This window comes from Prinia subflava, chromosome 4 (assembly GCF_021018805.1).
Source record: "Prinia subflava isolate CZ2003 ecotype Zambia chromosome 4, Cam_Psub_1.2, whole genome shotgun sequence".
In the NCBI taxonomy this organism is placed as follows: domain Eukaryota; kingdom Metazoa; phylum Chordata; class Aves; order Passeriformes; family Cisticolidae; genus Prinia; species Prinia subflava.
In genome coordinates, this window is record NC_086250.1 from 11850327 (window position 1) to 11873872 (window position 23546).

General features: G+C 42.9%; 1 protein-coding gene across 1 annotated transcript; it reads right to left on the reverse strand.

Moving 5' to 3' along the window:
• Positions 1 to 653: 653 nt before the first annotated feature.
• On the reverse strand, positions 654 to 19056 carry STK38L (serine/threonine kinase 38 like). Its single transcript, XM_063395492.1, has 13 exons — positions 18912 to 19056; positions 17104 to 17155; positions 15713 to 15835; positions 15070 to 15153; positions 13312 to 13435; positions 12616 to 12770; positions 11652 to 11754; positions 10999 to 11060; positions 9501 to 9618; positions 9204 to 9327; positions 6860 to 6955; positions 5887 to 5978; positions 654 to 4714 (listed from the first exon to the last, which is right to left on the reverse strand). Exons 1-13 carry the CDS (start codon positions 19043 to 19045, stop codon positions 4587 to 4589), a joined length of 1395 nt encoding a protein of 464 aa, XP_063251562.1. The 5' UTR covers positions 19046 to 19056; the 3' UTR covers positions 654 to 4586.
• Positions 19057 to 23546: the final 4490 nt, after the last annotated feature.

Here is a 23546-nt window from a genome sequence, read left to right on the forward strand (position 1 = left end):
TTTGGTAATGCAAGGAGGTAAAGAACTAATCCTGTATTTCCTTATGATGTGTAGCTCTGCCATGCAATCATGTACAGTCAAGGGAAGAAAAGGGTGATCCCATTAAAGAGGATTTGCAAAAATCTATTGTATTTTTACCTTTACTGAGACCAGCAATTCTGGAGTGGAGGGAGGGAGGGCTCCTGTCCTTCTCAGGAGGGCTCCAGACAAGGCCAGGCAGTGTCTGCTCGCTTCTTTTGGCTTTCAGCTGCTCCACTCTGATCATTTTTCACACAGCTTTCACTGCTGCTGCTGCTGCTCTGAACTTGGCAGGGAAAGTGGAACAGTAGGACAGAAAGGTTTCTATAGTGGATCAAAGGATACAACTGCCCCTGGAAGCCTTTCCTGGATAAATTACAGCCTATGGGGAAGGTAAGACTCTGGAGAAGATCAGTAATTATCTGAGAAATAGCTTCTTCATGTGACTGCAGGTGGGACAAATCAAACAGTATTTGCTTTCTCTACTTTCTGATTGAGTGTAACAACACTGGGATGTTTCATTGTCCGTGGAATTCAAGATGAGAATCCACGAAATCGGATCTCAATTCCTTAGATGTGTCCCATTCTGGAAGAGAAATTCAGTACACCCGGGTAAAAGAAACAAAAACTGCAACTTTACAAAAAGAACGCTACTTTTATTTTCAAATGCTGTAAAAAGCCTCATATAAATTTTTATAATGCTTCTATGTAACTTTCCCAACCACAACTAATGAAACAGTCTAGGAAAAATATAGCAGTTGCCATTTTGACTCCAAGAACGAGCTGCTGTGAGATCCCAACAGTAAAAGGACAAGGTGCAGTGTGTTACAACGCCTGTATTTGCTCGTGTTATTGAGAAAGTGAGAGCACTTCCTAAGCATTACCTGGGCTAGACTGCAGCATTTGCTCCTTGCTGGGCACAGGAGGAATGTGGCCCCTGGGAAGGAGCTGACAGCACAGCTGAGTGCTGTTCCTGGTGCCCATTCCTGGTGCCCCCCAGCTGAGCTCCCCCCAGCAGGTGCCCTTATCCCAGACTGTCTCCAACGGCTCAGGTGGGGAACGATTGACCTATAAAAATAACACTTCTATAACTCTCCAGCAAGGCAAATTGAACAGTGCAAATGCAGTATCAACAAGATTTGATTTCTGAATGCTGGCAATTTTTTTTTAAACTCCTTTTGCACATGAGACAACCTCTGCTGATGTCCTGTACCTAAGGCCACTCACTCATGCTGATTGGAGATGGAACGAAGTGCAAAAGCTCAGCTGCAGTTCCCAATCCAAACTTCCTCCCCACTTTCAGGGAATTCCGATCCAGAATTTGGATTCAGGCTCTCCACTTCCATCGACGCACTCAAGTTTTCCCTGCTGGAATAGGTAAACGTCCCAGCAAACCTCTGATAACAATTTGCATACACAATTTCACGTTTTAACAAAAGTTTAACAAAACATACTTCCAGAAAATAAATTTTCACATGGTTGCAATCATCAAGCCATTTCAGGATCTTTGGTACTCCAAGAATAAGAAAAATAAATGGCACAGTGACTAACATTGCCAAAGGAAAACACACAACCATCCAAAGGAATCAGACAGAAATAACAAAATGAAAGATATGTTGCACTTCCTTTTTTTTTTGAAAGCCAGTGTAAATTAACCTGCTGTTCTCTTTAATCCATTACAGTGTCACAGTTTCACCTTTAAAAAAAACTTCTATCATCCTAAAAGCAGTAGTTAATATTGTTTAACTTGACTTACTGATTAAAATAATGCTATGTTTACAAAAAAATTTAAAAATTCAACTACCACAATACAGGAGTTTATGCTAGATAGGCTGCAGGCTGTTTCCTTATGGATATAACTCCTATGTGAGCACTGATATGATTAATCATCTGCAGTTTTAAATTAGTATTATCTTTAGTGTTGCAAATAGAAGGGTTGAGCTTTTTCCCGAGTTTGTAAACCTGTATGTACAGACATAGTTGTTTAATAGATAGCTTTAAATTAAGTGTGTATTTCTCTGCCCTCCCCTAAGCCCCATAGAAAAAAAATCACCAGTATCACTGAGCATTAGCAGTTTCCATGAAACTGAGCGTGTCTCAACAAGTTTGAGCAAAGACTTCTTTGTAGGTCACGTTAATGGGGTTACTGTGCTCTTCTGAAAGGTGGTGCTTGCAGGAATTCCAATTCCATCCCCATGGATGAGACTGGAAATGAAAACCAATGAAAATTCTTTTGAATAGCAGTGTCCTTTGAGGCCAAGTTTGCATCCCGGGATTTTTTTTCTGCCTGAGCTTCCCTGTTTTGGAGTCAAGGCCTCAGGAAAGGCATTCCTTTCCTGAGAGGCCTTGGGAGCTGTTGGGGCACTGGCAGAATGATGCCTGAAAGGTGGATGTGAGTCATTGTTTTTGTACAGCCTTTGGATGGCCACAGGTTGAGCCTCAGCACTGACAAGGATAAGAACACTGGGGAATTTTTAAGGACCTTGCCCCAACAGCAGTACAGGGATGTTAATTAGTGTAAGGGAAGCAAATCTGGGAGATCAAGGAGCTGTTCCCACCTCAGTCCAGCATTGAGGCAGAAGCTCAGCTTAGCTCTGCTCTGCTCTAACACTGGAAGGGCCTCAGGCAGTGGTTACTCCTCTTTGAGGAGCTGAAGACTAAAACTGTTTGGTATAAATAACAGATATTAGATGCTTCAAGGGAGACAAAACCATGGAGCAAAGGCTGGATCAGGGATCCTGGCTGGATCAGGGAAGACTACCTGCCCATCACAGGCACAGAAATCTTGCTGGCAAATGGGCTCTGATGCAACAGATGAACATCCCAGTATGTTTTTCAGAGCATACAAATAATTGAGAACAGCTGATACCACAGTGCCTAACAGCAACAAATTTTTCTCTAATGGCTTTATAACAGTAGTTTCCATATTGCTACAAAAGTCTGTCCAGTGGAATCTTTCCTGTTGTATGCCAAAACATCCCGTGCTCCACTCAGACGGGGCTGCAGAGGTTTTAGGGTGCCTTTCACAGGTGTGCAGAGGAGAGAGACAGCAACAGTGACTCTGCTTGTTGAGCCACTGGGGAATTGTTCATTGCTGTAAATCTCTTTTGACCAGAAAATGACAGCAGAGATCTCTGCTGTACTGTGACAGATTCAAAGCCCTGCAGGATAAGCTGTGAGTACAGGCAGAGAAAGCCACCAGTGACCAGATAATTGCAAACTACTCAGGGAATGCAACTCAGTCCTGAACTGCTGCTGAGCTGATGTACAAAGCCAGAGCCTGCACATGGAAGTATTTCTGCTTCTGTTTCCTCTGCCTGGGGAAGGAGACCTGGCTCAGCTGTCAGGCTGTCACCATCCTGCAGACTGGCCACAAGAACATTTAGGGGTCCCTGGAAAATGGGCTGCAGGCTCAGCTGATGCCATCTAATCCCATGGCCAAGCCAGATGGAGATCCTGGAAGAAAAGGAGCCCACTGGAGAGTCTGAGTGTAGTGGGACACTCCATTTCCTCTGTGTGAGCAGAGGCTGCGGTTCCAGAGAGGTTAGAGCAGGATCCTTTCTGCCTGCAGCTGCTCAGGGAGGGAAAAAAAGAAGAAGCACCAATCTGATCACTTCTCTAGAACACATTTTGCACAGAGAGAAGAGAATGTTTGAATTATGAGCAGCTCAAAGATATCCGATTTAGAGCAGAGGCAGGAATGCAGTCTTGGAAAGTCTGCCATCTCCTCAAAACTTCGTATCAGAATATTTCCCTTCTGCTAAAAACATTGATACTTTTAATTCAGATTCCTTTTTTTTAATGAAATTGCCAGTAGGCATCATCACCTGTAACAGCAATACTGCCAACCATCCTTTAAAGCAGAAATATCACCAAACAGATCACAGGGACTGCCTCACTGCCACAACACTGTGGCAGAAGGGACAAAAGGGATAAAGGACTGATAAAGTCCTGCACTGGGGGCAAGAGAGGGCACACAGGACTTAAGGAGGCCCAGAGGACACTGCTATTTAAAATAATTCCATGTGCTGCACTCATGGGGGATCTGCAGACCACAAATGGAACACCCTTGAGCAACTGCTCAGAGAGGTTTGCAAATGTGGACAGTTTTCTTTATACTGCATATCTAAACCCCACCAGGTGAGCAGTACAACGACAATGCTGCATCAAATGATATGTTTCCCTCCTGGGTGGATTAGATGGTTTACAGTACAAACAAAGCCACAGTACAGAGAGGCAGAATTAACCGTTATCCACACATAGGCAGTGCAGGAAAAGGGATGCACGTTCCTTTTATTCCAGTACCTTTGTATAATAAAGTTAACAAAAATATTCAAATATTAAAAAAAAAGGAAAGAAAAAAAAAGAAAAAAAAAAAAGAAAAAAAAGCCAGCTGGCACTGCCAACTAATTCCTGTAGTAGTCCTAGAAATCCTAATCCTGTAGAATTTCCGTGTGAAATCGATGCGCACCAGAGTCGATGTGTTGATAACTAACGCCAAGCGGGCCTGGTGATGCAGCTACCTGAGGTTTGTGTTTGCAATTTCCTTTGGGGGGTTGTGTTCTGCTTCACAACTTCCCAGCTTTCATGTAGGAAGGGATGGAGCCACGCTGGGTGAGCCCTTCAAACCTCTTGTAGGTGTAATTGAGGAAAACCCAGTCTTTGGATTTGTAGTCAGGTTCTGTCGTGTTTGGCACTAGAATTCAGAAACACAAGCAAACACACATTAAAAGAGTTAAACCCAGGCTGCTTCTGAGAGGACTTTTCACAGAGCTAAACAGCCCTGAACTCTTATTTCCTTAGTCAGCAGAAACTCCTGGAAGAATTCCTGTTTCTAATCAGGTCAGTTGCCTTTTGTCAATGGTCTGAGTAATAATTTCAGGATAGAACTCTGAAGCAGAAAAAGGGAGGTTTTTGTTTTGGCTTTTTTTAAAATTATGTCTACACACTCTATCAGGTTTCCATACCTTGACAGAAACCTCTGACACACCCACAGGATACACAATTACAAACTCATGACATTTCTGATGTTCTGATTTTTAGGTAGCTACATGTACAGCACCATTTTCAGTGGGTCTGAAAGGCCAAAATTATTAAAATGTTCTTGGCATTATCCAAATATGGACTTAACTAGCTTAGGCACTGGAGATGGGTTGCTTTGCATCTAAAGAACAAAATTCCTCACCATTAAATAAAAGCCATTTCAGGAAAAAAACCACCAACAGCTTTTGGATAATTCTTATGGCTGTTAACACAGCTACACTTAGCAGGCAGCAATTAACCACTGTTAAACATCTGCCAATCTTCAAGTAACTGAAAACAGAGGGACCTGGGAATATTTGTGTGTCACAGAACAAGCCTTTTACATATGAAAATTTCCTGTACCTTGCTAAGAGAAATCATCAACTAAAAAAACCCTGAAGTGATTTACAGAGCCACTCAGGTTCATGAATTACTGTGTTAAGTAATCAAGAATCTGAAAATTCTTACCCACAAATATCTCAATAATTATGTTTGGCACAAACCTCACAAGTCACTGAAGATGAAAAGCAAATCAGTGCATGATGTTTTACCAGGATCTGGTTAGACAGACTGCCTGGCAGAAAACTCCACTGCTTTCTGTGCACACTACCTGTGTGCAAACCATTTTTACCAAAGGCTTTGACTCCTAAAATCTCTGGGCTTTGCAGCTATGAGAGATCACAGGTTCACACTCATACCTCAAAAAAAACACAAATAGAGACTTGATCTACTTGATCTAACTTGATTGAGGCCTCAGAAAAATTAATATAAACAACAACAGAGGCATCTGTGCTGTATTCTGGCATGTCACAGATGGAGATTTAGAATTCACAATGGCAGTCTCACCTGGCTGTAAAATGTCCGATTCAGGAAATTCATCGAAGTTGGAAGTATCATCAATACTTTTGATTTCTATAGGGATTGCAGCTGGTCTTTCCCTGCAAATAAAGATAAACACCAGCAGAGTGAATACTGGGAAATGAGACATTAAGTTCCAGTTTTAACTTAGCTTTTGATGCTTACAGCTTCCCTCAATACAGAGCACAAGGGTTCCACTGAGTGCATCACAGATGAATCTGACTCTCTTGGTTGCTGACACCATAGGGAGATTGTTTGGTCCCCACTGGGGTATTCCTGGCAGGCTTGGGTTAAACATCATTTTCACATTGAGAGAGCATTCCCACTTATCTGCCACACAGTTATCACTGTGATTTTGTCACCAGCCACCCCTGTGGTTACCCTGTTTCACAAACCGAGCCCAGCAGGATTGCACTTGCACCCAGAGCTTTACAATTCCTGTGCTCATCAGCCCAGACCTCATCCAAAACCTCTGCACTGTAGCTCCTCTTTGTGACACTCAGCATTTCTCTCCTAAACCAGGCTGGCTCTGCTTTAGCATCTCCACAGTCAGGGAGCCCTTGAAGGGGTTTTAAGGTGGCTTTTGAAACTGCCCAAGGAATCTGTGCCACCACACCAGTGTGTGTTCACACTGAGACACAGCACTGTGGGAAAGGCAGTGATTTACACCTGTAAACTCACCACAGTTCTAATTACTACACTTAAAATTAAACCCACAGCCACCCTACAACAATTTCTTTCCATTCTGGGAAGTCTGGAGCAATCTAAGGCATGTCAAGACAGTTAAACTCTGATAATTTCCATTAATGTCAGCAAGGCCTGGAAACCTTCAGTGTCCCCCATCTACAGCCAGTAGCTGCCTTTCAAAATGAAAGACAAATTGGAAATAATTGTCCTTGACATCATGCTACATGAAACTCTTGTTTTTATTCTCCTGTAAAACATGTGTGTATATACAAACCTGATATGTCCCCAGTCTACTCCTTCAAAAAATGGATGACTTTTTATTTCCTCTACTCCATTGCTACCAATTCTATTTTCTGAGTCGATACAAAACCTGGAAAAGGGGAAAAAACAAAGGGAGTGTTACAATAAATTCAAACAGATGCAACAGTATCCAGCATCAAGAATTTCAAGAAGTTCTGTCAAATTGTTTCATCACTTGGAGTAACATCAAAGCAGCCCATTGCCTCTATGAGAGAAGGGAAATGGTAGAAGGAGAACACTGTTAAATCCCCAAACAAAAAGCTATGATGCCAATAACTGACACCTTTTCCAAATTGCTGCACGCCCATGTTCCAGGTTTGTGAAAAGTTACTGCATATTTTGGTCCTGTAAGATCAGTTTGGAATGGAGGATTAAATCGCTACCACTAAGAACTCCTCTGGCATGTTCTCAACTATTTAAACATCCCTGTTTCAAAGTCAAACCAGAAGAACAGATATACTTAGTAAGTCATGACTGCTCTCTGATGTCATATTTTGGAATCCCAGTGAGCCAGCCCATTCCAAACAAGCCATTTCTCTATTCTCCCCTTCCCTCTCCTCAGAGGTGCAGGTGGTACAAAGACCCAGGGCCAGTTTCTGATACAGCCCTGCTGTATAACCTCACTTCAGACCCCATAAGAAACTGGCAGTTTATGAGAAGCAGCCATGAAACAGCAGGAAGAAAAAGGTGAAATTTGAGACAGAGATAGGATTGGTGAATTTGAGACTGTTACCTGCTCCAGTAGGTCAGACAGGAAAAGCCTAAAATCCTGAAGGAGAACAGGGGGGTGGAAACTCTCTGACAGCAACTGAGTGACCTCAGGGATTTGTTCCAGGGAGCAGCAGAGGCTGACCCTTCTCCTCTAGACTAGAAAAGCCTTTCAATTATCTCACCCAGGAGATGGGAATACCAACATTTGCCTAGGAATTCATTAAATCCCAGCCATCTTCTGCATGTGTAGCACAGCAGGTTAGGCTATAAACTGTCTCCAGTTACAAATTAAAGTTCTGTTGCTTGTATTTGGGTGTTAGTGGGGAAGAAAACCTGCCTGTATTTGTATTGCAGCCTGGCAGGCTGGGTGGTGCCAAGGACTAACAACAGACCTCAAACCCTGCAACAACACTCAGCCACAGGCTTTGTCAGGCTTTGTCTGAACTTGAGCTTATTTTAGTTTGGATTTATCTCTACCCATAACCCTTTACCTTTGTCTGCATCTCCCTTTAGGCTAAAATACATGTTGCCCAACTTGTCCAAGCTGTAATGGATGAGGTACTCAAAAATGCCCAGGTGGTTGTTGTCCAACCTGTTTCAACCTCATTTTAATAGATTACTGATAACTAAGATGTTTTACCCCAATTTTAACCCTTTTCCTTGTGGAGGCAAACTGATAAATCCAAGGAGTCATTGTGTAAGCAGATGCATGAGCAAGACATGTTAACAAATACACTGAAATCTCTAAAAACTCCCCAAACACAGCCAGGGTTGAGGAGGCAGAAATCCTCAGTAGTAATGCTGCACTCTGTTCAGCAGAGAACTTGGGATGCTGACAAGGAAGGTTGAGCAGAACAGTAGAGAAACAGATGCTGAAAATGCAATATAACTGTTTTACACAAACTTATTCATGAGGGTTAGCAACAATTCAATTATTTGAGCTCTTAGTATCACTGGCTGGATGCAGGATAACTGTTGGTGATATTTTTGTAGGTTACTGGAGCACTGGTGGAACTAATAATAAATTTTAGTTTTGTGAAGTACATTCCCCCTTCTGCCTGTAACAAAATTGTGTAACGATATAACATTAGCTTTGAAAAGGAAGAAAAAAAAACCAAAACAAAAAGGAAAAAGTATCAAACCCCAAACCAATGTGCCTCTCAAACCCTCCCAGGACAAGAGAGCATTTCTACCTGATCTTGTCACCAAAACTGTCACAAAAACCTCAATGGAAACTAAAAATTGGTATTTTGAAAGAAATGAGTAAATCCAAAAGATCCCAAGATTTCTGTTCAGAGCATTAAATGCTGGTGAATGATTTATTTTCTTGCCACCTCTGAGAAGAAAAAAAAACCAGTGTTGATCACTTTATTTTTGGTATGCTCTGTTTCTTTCTACCATGGTACAAATCAAGGTCATTCCTGCTTATTCCTTCATGTTAAACAAATGGCAAAGGGAAAAAGACTTAAAAAGTCCATCAAGGATGGTGACAGAAGAAACCAGCCTTCCCTCCAACATAAAGCTTCCTTCACCCAGAAGAGGAATTCACCCTGATGGAAGATGACCCTGGCTGGGCAAGGGGCCAGAATTGGATTTTTCTTACTGACCTTAGAATTAAATCCTTTGCTTTCTCTGAAATGGGCACCTCTGGAGGAAATACCAAGGTTTCTTTCCAGTTCATAACTTTTCTGTACGTCTCTTGTGGTGTTTCTGAGCAGAAAGGTGGATACCCTGCACAAACAAATAAAAAATAACAAATTAATAACTTTTTCCAGAAATGCAGTGACCTGAGCCTCTCCTGTGTCACTGGGGCTCCCAATTTTGACATTAGCCAGAGGTTTTCCCTTCTGAATAAATGGAACCTATTACCTTGAACAACTCTTAAGTTGGGATTTTTAACATACCTATTAGCATTTCATACATAATCACTCCCAAGGACCACCAGTCACACAGCTTGTTGTACCCAGTCTGCATAAACACTTCTGGAGCAATATAGTCTGGGGTTCCCACAGTAGAATACGCCTGGAAAAAAGGAATCATCTCTTTAAAAGAGAAATACTGTGGTTTTACACTTTGCAATACCTTTTCCTGGAGATTTACATACAGGATCTTGTTGTTTGGGTGAGCAAGAATGCTTAATATGAGAATTGACAGGAACTAAAATCTCAAGATTATTATTGTTTTTTATTAATAAACACAGAGAACCTAAAGAAAATGGAAATCATCCTCTTTAATGTGATAAAATCATAGAATATTGTAACTGCAATATCAGAAGGTCATCTTAGTTAAAGTTTCAGGTAGCTGCATTACAAAAATACCCAAGAAGTTCTAGGGACAGAAAAAAACCAAAATCCAAAAAAAAAAAAAAAACACCACACCCTTAAAGACCAAAAAAGTCCCCCAAAAGCAGTTTTGCCACACAAGTATTTTACTTTCATTTGTCTGACCATAAAGAAACACTTTGTTTGATTGAACAGACCCAAAAGATTTAGGATTGAACCAACAGAAAACCAAAAACATGGCTCCTTTTCCAATAGTGTTGATGTAAGTTGTCATTCTGGCCTTTTACTGTGGGACTGTTCTTCACCACACAGTTCTTCTGCCACATCAGCCTTTACTGGACTTGAGATCAAGTCTTTTCAGGGATCTAATTCCAGGCTGGAATAAGGCTGTAAAATACAGCCCCATGAGGCAGCATGGTGGCTGCAATGTAATCTCATTTTGTCTCTTAAGGAAAGAAGAGACCACCCTAAAGCTTTTGTGGAATTGTAGTAGATCAGTTTCAAAAAAAGGTGTGGAAAAATAAAAGGTTGCAAAATTTGACAGCTGAGGGTGGTTTTTTTTGTGAAAATCATGGGCAAGGATGGAGGTCTGAAATCCCATGGCTGACAGACACTTTGCTTTGGTCCAGTTGGTGCCACAGTCCCCCTGTTCTGTGACCCCTCCTCATCACAAAGCCAGGCTGGAGCACTCCAGCACCAACACCTTCCCACAGCCTTTCCACCACAGCAAATGGGTGGTGAACTCCCCACAGTTCTCTGAAAAGGAATGCTGCAGACACACATCTGCTTGTGAATCAGGAATCAGAGCCAGGAGTCCTCATGATCCACACCAGGGCTGTGCTCAGAGAGCTCCAGACACACCTTGGCCACGCGGCTGAGGACACCTGAGGGCTTGGGCCAGATGCTCAAAGGCAAACAAAGGCACAGAGAAGAGCTGGGTCTTGCTGTTCCAACCTGGGCCCCCTTTGAGTTATTTGGGATTTTGGGAGCTCGTAGAGACCCACATATGAGGGCTTGCAGGTTTCACAAACCAGGAACATTAGCACTGAGTTTTAATGTAACACTTTCTGTAAATAGTTTAAAAGCAAAACAAGAATTATACATTATTTAATTAACTCACCAGCTGTCGCCTGTTCTTCTTCCATGTTTCTGCTTTCCTCTTTGAGTTCATATTCTGAAATGCTAATTTACAAAGTAGTTATTAAATAACAAATGTATTTGTGAGAATTAAGAGAAAAAAGATTTATAGGGCTCCAGTTTTAAATAACTGTTTTGTATATTTAGAATCCTTTAGTCTAGAAACAAATACTTGATTATAACTGAAAATGGGAACATGAGAATAACTACTGTCCAATGCACAGCTGAAACTCATGTAAGTAGGACACATACCAGCAATTCTAAATTAGAACATGCTAAAATTTTTAGATCAGCTTCTGAAAAGTTTAATGAGACTGTCACTGACTTCAGTCCTTTGGAACCCATGCTCTCCTGAAAGAGCAGTTCTGTAGCTTCACTGACATTATGAAAAACACATTAAAATACAGATACATTATGTATATTCATATCTGTGTATGAATGTGCAAAAATACATGACCACTGCAGAAATCATCATTTCTTGTCATGCTCCCATGACCCAGGGAACAAGCATTTCCAGTTTTCCAATTAAATGCAATCAGCCTGCCCCATCTTGCTTATCCCAGCAGAAACACAGGTACAACGTACAGCTGCAGCTCCAAACCATTTCCATGTTAAACTAGGACAGCTCAGACTCACAGAAGTCACTTGGTGGGTTGTGTGTGAGGTTCCTGTAGAACTCTGTTCTGTGGGCTTTCTTTAAACCTGTGCAGAGCCCAAAATCGGACAGCTTTACATGACCCTAAAAAAAATAGTCAGAGAACATGAAACCATTATTCAGATTGGTAGTGCTTGGTTAAAAAAAGAGTTTAAAGAGTTTTAATCACTGCACAAGCCCTCTCAGGCCATGATGGACTGGCACAAGACAAGCAGGGAAACGAAGACTGAACCTTGGTGTACTAGAAGTGTCTGTTTTCTCTCCAACAGGCTATGGCCTCCCAGGAATGGTTATATCTACAATTTCCCAACAGCTGAGGGCAGCTCCTTTGCCTGGATACCACTGTGATTGAGAAAGCCTGCAGGACAAAATTCCTCTGTTTTGTTTTGATAGTAACCTTGGTTTTAATCAGGTTTCCAGACATCAGTGCAGATAGAAGCCATCAAACCTGACAGACCTGTGTGCTGTGATAATGCCTGGCCTCCATGATCTTGAAGATCCTCTCCAACCTAGATAATTCCATGATTTGGTGATGCTTGCTGGGTGCATTTCATGGCCAGAATGGTCAGTCTAACTGAGGGAGTTTCCAAAGGTGAGTGGGTGATGAAATAAATGTAACTGTACAAATTGAGCACTTAGCATTGTGTGAATTGTCCATAGCTACTTCCAGATGCACAAAAGGAAGGGTATCACCTTTTAATGTGTATGAATATCAGCATCTGGTCACCCTGAGTGGGTTTTCTCCCTTCAAAGCCTTGCCTTAAAATGGTTAAAAGGCTTTTGAGTAAGATCTGGCTTTGTTTAAGGAAAATACAGAGGCCATTCCCTGCCTTCCCTCCAGCCAGTTGAAATCTCTGGGGTGGCACCAGTGGCTCCTGTGCTCAGCAGCAGGATGTGCAGCCTGGGATCCTGGAAGCAGCAGCAGTGGGTGAGCCCAGTACGTGCCTTGGCATCCAGCAGGAGATTGTCTGGCTTGATGTCCCTGTGGATAAATCCCAGCTGGTGAATGGCATCGATGGCCAGCACCGTCTCAGAAATGTAAAACTGGGTCTCCTCCTCTGATAAAGTGTCCTTCTTCATTAGTAAGGTCATCATGTCACCTCATCAAAGAGAAGAAAACACAGCTTAGGGATCAGAACATTTTAAATCACAAAACTATAAGAAACCTCAGTAGAATCTAAATTTAACCTTGTAACTGGCCTTACAGTTACTAATCATAAAACTATTTCTGCAAGGACCTACAAACCAAACTTACTTTTTTAGTTGAAAATCCTAAACAGGAATTCTAATTGTACAGCCCAGGAAAACAGAGTGGATTTTTACACACATTAAATTTATTGCATAAACTGCTTGAACAAGGGCTTTTCTTCTGTTTTGTTTCTACCATTAACAGCTTCAGTCATAAAAAGCAGAAATTTCTATTAGAATGATTATTTAAGTCAAGTCTATTTAATACCCCTTCCACCTTTTTCCTTCCCCCAAAAATCAGGAATGGTCACATGACTGAAACTTCATTTAAGAGTGTTAACATTTTTATTTTCACAAATTATACAGGATGTTTGTTTCTAATATTTTATAAAGCTGCCAACAAAAGCTAAGAAGTAGCACCTGTATCACCTGATGCCACAGCACCCAGCTTACCTCCAGGTAAAAACTCCATGATCAGGTAAAGGTTCCTTTTATCCTGGAAGCTGTAAAACATTTTCACTACCCAGGCTCCATCTGCTTCAACCAAAATGTCTCTTTCTGCTCTGATATGGGCCACCTAAAGTTTTTTAAATTATTATTATTATTAAAGGGCAAATACTGAAATATTTCAACAAAGAATATCACATTACAATCCTAGTCTTACAGCATATTTTTATGAATTTCAGCAAAGGAAATATTTTTCTAGCTTTTTCCACACTCACATTTTCCATTATTTTTTACAAGATCCTAGGGTTTCTCTAGAAACACAAAGCACAGCTTGTTAAGCTGGTTCTGTTTGTTAGAAAGAACTGACAAAGCTGGTGGGAAACATGCACGTGAGTTCAGGAATATCTGACCTTGCTCAGATATTCCAGTTCCAGCTAAGGCTTTGGAAAATACATGGAAAGCAGCTACCTCATAATTTGCTGGAAATGAATAATGGAGATTGGAAGAGGGGTGTGTGTTTTCACTACAACGTACCCTCATCCTGGAGGAAAAATTAAAGACATATGCGTGTAAAAATATTTCTTGACAGCTGTAAGAGAAGCAGCAAACAGTCTTCTGCAACTGTTCCCCAGTTCTACTGGTGAGGAAGATCTTTCCATGAATCTTGTCACAGGGCTACATGGGGCAAAGGTTCTCCCTCTGCAGGAGACACTCCAGCTAGGATTTATCTTTATCTGGCTTTATTTAGTCTCATTAGAAAGTATTTCTTTCCACCCTCCAATCCCCAATGCAGCTCTAAAATACAACAGGAAAACTTTGCTGAAAAATAGCCAGGATTTCTCCCAGGTGCTACCAGGCTTGAGAAAAAAAAATACTAGAAGATTTCTTTTTTTCTGTGTGTCCTCTGTTGCTTTCCATGAAACAAGCCAGGCAATGACAATTCCAGCAGATAAAGACTCTTCAGGGAAGATCACTGCCCCAAACTGAATGCAGAGCGTGAGCTCAGACTCCTTCCCGTATCAGGTTCTGAAATGGGGGCAGCACCACCCAATCCTGGCTGCTCTGCACACCCTGCTGCTCCCCTGGTTCCCTAAATTCAGGGCATGGGCTGCAGGAGACATAATAATCTGTGCCAGGAAAAAAAAATACCACTACTGTAGGGAAATGCTGTGCAAATGATGGGTAAGGTTTGGACTGGTATGAAAAAAGTCTTCCTTTATCTCTTGAGTCACCCACCCTTGATTTCTTTGCTTTGTGGTGCTAAAGTACTTGCTGTATCCTCATAGGGAATTGTTAGCTAAAAAGTAAAAGCAAAAACCAAACCAAACAACAAAATCAAAGCAAAAAAAACCCCAACAAGATTAGACCCAACTATAATGCAAACCCAAGGAAGACAAAGCTGATGAACAATGTGATTTCTGCTGGTTTTCTTAAAAAGAAAACAGAAAATATTAATACTTTGGCACAGGATTATTTTCCAGAAGTATTTTCTTTGAAATGCAGTTCTACAGATTCAATACTACAAGCTCCGTGTTGGTAAGGGGAGAAAAATAAAATCTTTGTCACTATTCCAAATTGGTTGTAAGTAAAATATTTTTAAAATGCAGTTACACGACCTCATTTCCTAACTTCTGCTGCTTTTGTGCTGTGGTAGCAGTGCCACAGGCCCTCTGGATTGCCAGACCAGTGCAAGGGCTTTCAAAGGTGGGAAATATTTTCTACACAGGGTAAGTTAGAAACTTAGGGGACTTGTAGATCACAAACCTGCTCTTTCTCCAGCATATCTGCTTTCCTCAGTATCTTCATTGCATAAATGTGACCTGTATCCTTCTTCTGAACAAGGCGGACCTTTACCGAGAGAAAGAACCCAGTCAGTCTTCTCTGCCTTAGAGACCCACTGGAAGGCTCCCAATTGCCAGGCATGGAAAAGTTCTCTTGTTAAATATTTAAAAGCACATTTAAATATGTTAAATATCGAAAAAAGAATTATTCTGCACCATGTACAACACTAAAACTAGAGAGGAAGAGTTTTTTGTTTTAGGAAAAGTCAGCAGGAAAAGTAAATTCCAGGTAGCTTGGATTGTGTACGGTAAAATTCAGGAGGAGAAATAACTGATGAGACAGGGCAGAAAGGAGGTTTATCAAGAGGAGCTGTGCCACTGCAAATTCAAAATTTTAGAGGGCCATGTGGGCAACATCAGTGTGGGAAGCCATGGGAAACTAAATGTCTTTCCAGAAGCCTTGGGAAATCAATGCATGTGATTAATCACTAGACTTATCACACTTGGAGAATGGCCCAAATAGATGCCGTTCTGCAATAAAACAATTCATTAAACTGTAATTAGAATGTTTCATTACAGTGGCCAGTTCCATTTGAATCTCCTGTTTGAGCAAGAATGCCACAAACCTCTCCAAATGCTCCTCTTCCTATGACTTTCAAAGACTCGAAGTCATCCAGGCCAAGCCTGGTCCTCTTGAGCCGCAGGAACTCCGTCTCCTTGCGCGCGTGCTGTGAGCGGCGCAGCTTTTTCTGGGGACACAGGCACAGCAATCTGTCAGTACTGGGCAGTGCAGAGTCAGGGTCTGCACCCTCCCTGCCTGGGAAGTTCTCTGGAATCCCAACAGGGGAAAGACTTCTCCTTTTACATTTCTTTCTGAATTTCTCCAAGTATGATCCTTGAGTACGGTCTTTTCTATAGAAGCCTCAGGCACCGTTACACCTTTTTTTGGTGGGTGGTGGCATTTTATTTTTATTACTTAGTTATTAAAAAAAAAGAAAAATAATGAATAAAAACTATTATACTGGTTCAGACAAAGTGTATCAGTGCCAAGGCCAACATCACTGCCTGAGGCAAGGACTCTTCATTTTGGGGAGTGTGAAGGATAAAATATAAAAATAAAAATAAAAGCTGAAACTTGTACCCCATCAAAAAGAGTGATGACAGGCAACAAGGAACTTAGCAAGCAGCAGAGGCCCTGGTTACAGATCTGCAACAAAATCCATTTGGTTTATGGCAGGAAAGCACTCAATTCTGAAAGAAAAATCTGTCCAAATTCCATCATCTATTTTGCCTGATGAAAATGTCACCGGGATTCACCCCGAGAGAAGACAAATGCTGCTCCCAAAGATCTCAGAGACTGCTATGGAGGTCCCTGGATCAGGCACCTGCCAGACTCTGTGCTGGGATTACAGCATCCTTTAAAGCCACAAGATGGCAATACACTCCCACATTTTTCCATTTCTCAGGAGTTATAGCAGCCACAAAAACTCCAAAAGGACTGACTGAGACACTCTTCCTACTTATTTCCCAGCCTATCCCGAAGGCAGACATGGTGTAATGCACCTCAGTAAAGCAACTTATTGACCAAAATTCTGAGAGGTGGCAACCAGACCGAGATCCCTCCTCATCTGTAGCCAAAAGGAGCAAAAGTGTGATGGTTTGTTGTTTAAAAAACGTTAAGCATTTTGCTTTCTACTCACTTCACGGGCCACTCTTTTTTCTTCCTTGCCAAATACAACAGCAAACAATTTTAATCTTTGAAAAGCTTGCTAGATACTTGCTGTGGCCATGTCTCTTAAGAACTACAGGTAGCATGAAAAGCCTTGGATAGCTATTGCCAGTATCAGTCAAGCATATTCCCAGCTTCCCTAATAAACGGGTTATTAACAGGGGCAACCTTCATGTACAAAATAAAACCTTCTGTTGCGCTGGCTGATGTTTCTGTGAGCTCTTCAAATGCCCATTTGAAGCAGTGGGACAAAAGCAAAGCAGTTTGTAAGGCTACTTCAGTATTTACCTCCTCATCTGCAAGGCCTTCCTCTTCCATAGCCACTTCCAGCTTCTTCTGCCTGCCAAGGAGAGAAACAGGGCACTGCACCTTTTCTTGTTTATTAAAACCAAACGCAGCACCACAGCAAGTCAACACCTTTGCTTCACATACTCCAAGTACTGAAGAATTTGCCTCAAATGGAAATTTGAAGGCAGAGAGCCCCTCTCCACTCAGTTACTCATTTGTGAACAAAGCTGAGGAAAATGTAGAAGCAAATTTAAGCATATGCTTATGTACTTGCAGAATCAGGCATTAAATGTATATGACAAAGTATGTCATTAGAGTGATTAAAACTTGTTGAATTAAGGCTGTTTTCATCAATTAGGATTACAAACCAGAATAAAAATGTATTTTTTTCACCATTTCTGTCTCAGCTCCATCTCTCACATGCCAGTCAGCTCCAGCTTCCACTCCCTCTGTGTGACCCCCTCCCCCTGGTGACACACCTGGTGCTGTCCCCCTTCCTCCCATGCCAGCTGAACTCTCCCCCTGGATGCACCATCCTCTCCCTCCCAGTGTCCTGCCAGGCCAGGGCTCAGCTCCAAATCTTCCAGCAGTGCCATGCCAGGCTGGAGGCTCTGAGTGGGGAGCAAAGCCTGGGAATACCCCACAGGTGGCAGGGGTCAGCACATGGCAATGGGGCTGCAGGACCCCTTTGTGTCCACCCACAGGATGCTCCTTTACAGCTGCCAGGGTGCAGCTTTCTGAAGGCAGCTTACCCCCTGCAGCAGGCAAGAATTCAAAGGCTTGAAGCCAGGCTGCTGTGCCTTTCTGCACTTTGTGAAGTACAGCAGGATCCTCTAAATTACAGGCCCTTGACAGACAGTCTATTCTCCTAACTAGAAGCAACTCCATTACATGGAATAATGACTAAATATGATGAAAAGAGAAACCCTGCTGCTTGACTGAAAACCCTTCAATTAAAAACATATTACCAGGGGAATGGTAATTTCACACACTAATGACAATCCAACACAACACTCATTATAATCAAACACTTGGTGCTTTGACACCTAATTCAAGTGGCACTTCACCACCTCAGAGACAGGACTGGGCACTGCTGGGAGAGGCTGAGTGGTGATGACCATCCCATAATATTCCTATGCGAGGAGTACCAGGCAGCACCACCCAAGCAGAGTTTAGAGATAGAGATTACATTATCCCCAAAAGCCATCCTACCCACCTGAGAGCTTCTCAAATTCTCCATCATCAACCCCTTATTTCCACACTGGCTCTTTGCTGCCTTTCCTGCAGCAACTCTTGCCCTATCACCCCATCAAACACCTCTCAGTCCTGTTCCCTACCTCCTATACACTCCCTCCTGCAGGGTTTAGGGATCTTGGCATGGGCTCCACGGTGCAGAGCAGGAACAGACACCACAAGCCATTGCCTTACCCCAAACCAAGCTCCCACCCCTCAGCAGCTCTGCAGCGTTCATCCCCTGGGGCACATGCAGAGGAATCAGAGGTCACCAACCTCACACAGAAGGAGAAACCCCACATGTACTGCAAAAGAACACCCTGCACAGAGCTTCCCCAAGGTAAATGATGAGGAGTTAATTGCATGAAAACATCACAAGTGGAGCTCCTTGATCCCTCAGTGACTGGGATGTTCACAGATTCCCCCCCAAAGACAACCCGTGCCCTCTAGGAATTCACTCCCTGCCACCACACACAGAAAAACTTGCCAGAGCTGCCCCATCCCTGGGGATCGAAGTGCCCTTGAGCAAACAGCAAGAAAAGCTGCCGAGGGGAGGGAGGAAGCAGAGGCAGTACCTGGTTTCCCTCTCCTCGTGCTGTATAATTAGGTTGCTGTAGAAGTTCTCCAGCGTGAGTTTGGCCACCGTCACTCTCTCCCGGGTGTGGTTACTCATGGGAAAGGATGTTGTAGTCCCTGCAGTCATCGCCATGGTAACATGTACTAGAACAGAGCAGGTCAAATCATTACTCACTTCAGAAAGAAAATTAAAAATATTTATAATCCTCTTTCCCACCCTCCATCTCCAAATTCTTAGACACTCCAGAATTCACAGTAAAGGCACTGTTCTTTAGATATTAGAAACCCTATTAAAAGCTGCCTGATAAAATTATCCCAAGATAGCAGGAGGATGTGCTACCCACTCTAAAATACAACAACATGTTGGCAAAACAAAGAGTGAATCATAGCAAAGAGCACTGCACGCTCTGGGCAGCTCACCCAGCTGTGCTTGTCCACAAATAAGGAAAATGTCCCTCTGGCAGAGCTAGGCCCAGCCTGGTCTGGAAAAGGAAACGGGGAAGGAGAGAGAAGGATCAGGCAACTCCCAGAGGTGGACTTGTCATAACAATTTCAGACTCCAAAAATTCTGGATGTTAAAAAAAAAGATAAAATGGGACATCAAATGGACCAAACCCCTAACCCCAGTCCAGAGGACAAGTTATTTCAAGGATAAAGACAACCATCAAATATAGTTGAATTTTAAAGCTGCTCCACAAAGTTACACATGGCCAGGTGGTACTTATGGCTTAAGGCACATGGTCACTGGGCACCTAAAAACTGGGAAGAAAGAAGAAAGAAGGCAGAAAGAAGAAAGGCTGCTCTCCTTGAGAGCTTTCATCCTGAACCCAAAGAACTTGGATGTACTGGAACAACACTTTTTAATGCTGGAAAAAGACATCTCAGGGCAGCTCCAAGTGCCCTGCAGCTGATCCAGAAAAGCCAGGGGAGAATAAAAAAACCAAAAACACAGCACAGTTTGTCCTAAGATTCATGCCCTACCTGGAAGTGGGTTGAGGCACTTTAGGAGTGCCTCATGAAAGAAAAGCATGAAAAGCAGCATCTCAGCCCCAATCTCATTTGGTCAGGTTGTTTTGAGGTTAGTTTTGGAAAATTACACTGAAGTACACATCACAGAACCATGGAATGGCATGGATTGGAAAGAACCCCAAATACCTTGTTCTCTACTCCCCTGCTATAGGCAGGGACACCTTCCACTATCCCAGCTTGCTCAGAGCCCCTTTTGGCCTTGGACACTGCCAGGGATGGGGCAGCCACAGCTTCTCTGGGCACCCCTACTCTCAGAGTAAAAGATTTCTTCCTATACCCAATCTAACCCTCCTCTCTGCCAGTGTGAAGCCATTGCCCCTTGTTCTGTCACTCCAGGCCCTTGTCAAGAGTCTCTCTCCATCTTTCCTGTGGGCTCCCTTCAGGCACTGGGCTTCCTTTTTATTATTTACTTAATCCTTCCATTTCCCCAGAGGATAGTGAGAAGACAAATCCCGAATTAGGCTTAATTTAAGTAGATCCTAATAGCTTTTCAGGTGAACTGATTAGGGGTTTCATACAGGAGAAAACTCGCACGTCCACCCTGGGGCTGGAGGATCGCTGAACTCTGCTCCGTCCAGCTCTTGGTTTTGGTTGTGCCTGCCACACTCTGAGAGGGTGGGATTTTATCCTGTGGATTTTTCATGGGATCTGATATGACAATAGGATACTTGTTGCCAGAAACGCAGCTGCTGTGTTGCAAATAAAGGCGTTTTATAGCATCATGGACATATTATTTTAGCTGTTTATTTTGAAGGGCACAAGACAGCAGAATTCTGAGAATAAAAATATATCTCTCCAAAAAAGCACAAAGAGGTTTTAATAGCACTACAGCTGCTTCAAAGTGATGCCAATATTTCTATTTTTTAATCAATCTTTTATCCCCTTCAGTTTTTTACTAAAGAAAGATGAGATCTGTGAATTCCTACAAGTGTTTACTAAAAATGAGGCAGTTTTGTTCTTCACGCAGAGACATCCCCCATGCTGGACACGTCTCCAAAAGCTGGGAGAACTTAGCACTGATCTCACTGTTGTGCTTATTGTATAATTTTACACTTTTTCCCTCAATAGGTGGGAAAAGATAAATGCAAAACAGTTGATAAGAGCAAATCAAACAGAGCAACTGCTGACCACACACTGGCATCTGTGATAAGTTATTTCAAGAAATGACCTAACAGAGTAAAAACCTGCCTTCTGATAATTTTGGAACATCAGGATAGAGCAGCATTAACCCAGGCTTGAAATGGATTAACCTTTACTTAAGGTATAGCAGGCACACCCTCACACCGGATGTTTCTCCTTTGCACGTCTCGTATTCCTGGTAGGATAAAACAACACTGCAACTCGATTTCCTCTTCATTTGTTTTCCCCATGCTCTACACTCACAAGTGCAGGCACTGCCAGACAGCAAATCCAAGTCATTGGGCTATATTAAACTTGTAAAAAGGAGATTCCAACTCCAGCACTGGCACCCCACACTATGAACAGCAGGGCTGACCCTCATACGCTTCACAGGAGGCAAATACAGATGAGTGTCCCCAGTTAGCTCTGCCACTGGGGAAAAAAAACAACCCAAAATCACCACAAAGAAAATATTTGTAAAACCAAGACATGCCTTAAGCTCCCCAGAGTCCCCAAAGTGAATGAAAAAGGGCACAGACCTGGCAGGAGGCACAAGATATCCCACAAAATCCTATGTCAACTCACAGCCAAGAAAACCTCTTCAGCCTTTTTCCTCCTGTGTCTCTGCTTCCACTAAGGATGCCCCAAACACAACACAAATCTACATCCCAGACAAAATATTCAGCTGGGAGTCACCAAGCACAGTCCTTAAGCATGACCTTTAAAAACAAATGATGCAGAGGGATGGGGGCGGGAAGGAAGGAGCTCCAGAATAGGACCTTTTATTGACAGTACACTACTTGTACTGACCTCACCACATTAACGGGAATGCTTTGAAAAGGTGCCACCCATAATTCTTGGAAATGCCCTCACAAGCCTACTAGTTCACCCAAATTCCTGCCACTTCCACAGTGGAACCATTCCACTCCTGCTGCATCACCAGAATGACTTTAGGCTCCCTGGACCATGAAGAAGGTCATATTCAACCAGCTGGCCACATTTAGCCAGAGCTCCTCCGGCTGACAGGGATCTTCCTGAAGGGCCTGGAACATCCCCAAGCGTGAGGAAGAAAGACATCAAAAGGATGGAGTCGACAGGAGCCGCTGAGCCCGCGGGACCAGGGCCCGGAGCTGCCAGCAGCAGGGATGCTATATGTGCTGCCTGGCCCAGGAAACCAGCCTGTGCCTCCCGCAGGGATGGCTGAAATCCCAGCCTGAGCTCTCCTGATGCCAGCTCGGCACCTGCAGCACGGGGATAAGGAGTTATGCACGTGCAGCAGCCGGGGAAAATCCCACCGGAGGCAGGAGGGAGAACAGCACAGAGGGGAGGAGAGGAGGGCTATTCCTGAAGGATGAGGGAGAGCAGGGAACAGCTACAGAAAGGAGAGAGCAGCCAAATCCTACTGAAGTGGAGTTTCCAAGAGAGGTCTCCAAGCAAGTCTCTCCTGATCCATCATTGAATAGAATATGTCAGTTGGAAGGCTCCTCTCCCTCCTGGTAGAACAATGTTGCCTAATCAAAGCATACATTTGACCTTTTTGTTCCTAGATCTTTCCTGATCAGGAAGTCGAGAAAGGCCAAGCAGCGTTGACTACAACTTCAATCTGCACTCCCATTTGTCACAACAGCTCTAAATCAAACTCTGCATTCTTTGCCTGGAGTTTCCACCATTTAAACCCCCACACCCAGATTCTGCTGCACCACTGGGAACTCCAAGCCCCACATCGTCTCTGGGACACCTCTTGGCAGCCCTCACAGCCTTATCAGTGTTTTCATTAAACTATTGGATCAAGTCTTCTGTTAATGAGTGCAAACATCACTGAGGAGATCCCACCTGCTGCAGCAACTCCGAAGAGGAGAGAAGGAAGAACTCAAAGCAAATGGAGAACTTCTCTGCCCTGAAACACAGCACTTTGTGGGATCACTTTCTAATCAGGAAGGGATAAGAAGATAGAATCCAAGCCTCCTACACAGGCAAGACTCTTGCACAGCTGTGTCAGTAAAAAAAGCCACAGGATATATCAAATCAGGCTGGATCTATACTAACAAACTGATCTGCACCTAAGTCACACAATGCAAACATTTTTCTTTTTGAAGCCATGTGTACAGTTATACAGTAGCCCTAGAATAAATTTAATCAGGACTAGTGCGTATTTAAGTTAGGGAGCAAACCCCACATCCATTTCTGTCAGAGAGGAAAACACCTTTTTTCCCCATGACAAAAGGATGCTACTGATTTGCATTTACAATGTCAAGCTACACACATGTTCAGCTGGACAGGGAAGAGCAATTGTGCCTCCAAAATGACATAAATTCACAGAAAGACTGATAATAACTTTAATTTATCCACCCAAGCATACCCCTAAAGCCCAGCAGTTAGGAAGGCAGTTTCCTACTACAATAAAATCTCCCAGGTTTATGAAGTTTCCATTTAACATTCCAGGAGAATTTCCCTCTTGAATCAAAGCCTCTGGATAAGGCAGATAC